Source organism: Rhinopithecus bieti, unplaced genomic scaffold (genome assembly GCF_001698545.2).
Source record: "Rhinopithecus bieti isolate Rb0 unplaced genomic scaffold, ASM169854v2 scaffold_16388, whole genome shotgun sequence".
Lineage (NCBI taxonomy): Eukaryota > Metazoa > Chordata > Mammalia > Primates > Cercopithecidae > Rhinopithecus > Rhinopithecus bieti.
This window is the reverse complement of record NW_016848511.1, coordinates 1-1216: the sequence shown is the minus strand read 5'-3', so window position 1 is coordinate 1216 and position 1216 is coordinate 1. Positions and strand designations below refer to the sequence as shown.

General features: G+C 66.4%; 1 protein-coding gene across 1 annotated transcript; it reads right to left on the bottom strand.

Moving 5' to 3' along the window:
- Positions 1 to 119: 119 nt before the first annotated feature.
- On the bottom strand, positions 120 to 1210 carry LOC108525187 (polycystin-1-like). Its single transcript, XM_017866244.1, has 3 exons — positions 1130 to 1210; positions 877 to 1052; positions 120 to 562 (listed from the first exon to the last, which is right to left on the bottom strand). The coding sequence occupies exons 2-3, from the start codon at positions 990 to 992 to the stop codon at positions 418 to 420; spliced, it is 261 nt and encodes an 86-aa protein (XP_017721733.1). The 5' UTR covers positions 993 to 1052; positions 1130 to 1210; the 3' UTR covers positions 120 to 417.
- Positions 1211 to 1216: the final 6 nt, after the last annotated feature.

Here is a 1216-nt window from a genome sequence, read left to right as displayed (position 1 = left end):
GTGGCATCCCCACCCGCTCCCTACCCGCTTGGCAGAAGTCCCCGCCTGAGGAGCCCGGGGTGAACGGCTGCACCTGTGGCCCAGCCCTAAGGGTCCCAGGCTCCCAGGCCATGTGCGGGATGGAGCACAGGTGCGGCAGCACTGAGGGCTGCCAGGTGAGGACAGCGCCACCTCCAAGTACAGCTGCTCTCAGGGCAGCAGAGCAGCAAGAGCCAGGCCCAGGGAGCAGTTCAGGGGGCCCAGCTTCCCTGTCCAGTCCCCCAGTGCCTGGCCCCTCCCTCACCCCAGTAAGGGCCTAAGCCATCAGCCCAGGTGGAGTCACAGTGAGGGCTGCTGGGGAGGAAGGGGGGCGGGTTGACTGGGGGGTTGGGGGGTGCCCATGCTCAGGGCCTGAAAGGCAGCAGCCCCCTCACCCCCTCATCCCTCACCTGGGGCAGTGTAGGTGTGCGTGACATTGTGCTCCACCAGCACCTGGGCCACTGAGGGGTCTGGAACTGGGAAGGACTCGTTGTACGGAGGCTGGAACTGGTGGAGGGCCTGCTCCCCATCCCCAAAGGTCCACCTGCCACGGCGGTGGGAGGCAGTGAGTGGACCAGGACAGGGGTGCGCGGTGGCGGGGCAGGGATGCTTAGGACCCAGCCAAGGCTCCACCCTGCAGTCATGCCCTGGGCCTCTGTTCAGGGCCCACCAGGCTGTGCTGAGGCCTCTCCCCACTCCCGTGCAGCCTCAAGGGAGGGCTCCTGTGCACCCAGTACCTCCCAACAGACGGAAACTGAGGCTCAGAAAAGCAGCCCCCTGGCGGGGGATCCCTCAGCTGAGACTGGGGCTGGGACAAGACCCTGGTGCCCACCCCCAACCGGCCCCCGAGTCACTCACAGGAAGGCCACCTCCACAGCTGAGTCCACCAGCACGCCTGCCGTCAGTGCCAGTGTGGCATTGGGGGGCAGCACGGCCGGCACTGTGGAGACCCACAGGCCCTGCATCCTGTTCATCCGCTCCACAGTGACATTGTAGTTCACAGTGACGTTGCTAACATGGTTGGAGGCCGTCAGCTGCAGGGACAGGCATCAGTGGGCACAGGCGGCAGGTGAGAGGCCCGGCCCTGCTTGGCGTCCCTCCCTCCACTCACCCACAGCCACGGCAGCGTCCTCAGGCAGCAGAAAGCAGAGCAGAAAGCAGAGGTGAAGGTGGAGCCCGCCCCAAACCCATCCCATCC

Excerpts from the sequence above, each read along its gene's own strand:
- LOC108525187 (XM_017866244.1), bottom strand. The coding sequence starts at position 992 with ATGAACAGGATGCAGGGCCTGTGGGTCTCCACAGTGCCGGCCGTGCTG. Across the intron at positions 563-876 it reads GCTGTGGAGGTGGCCTTCCT|GTGGACCTTTGGGGATGGGG; the intron begins GTGAGTGACTCG and ends CCGCCGTGGCAG.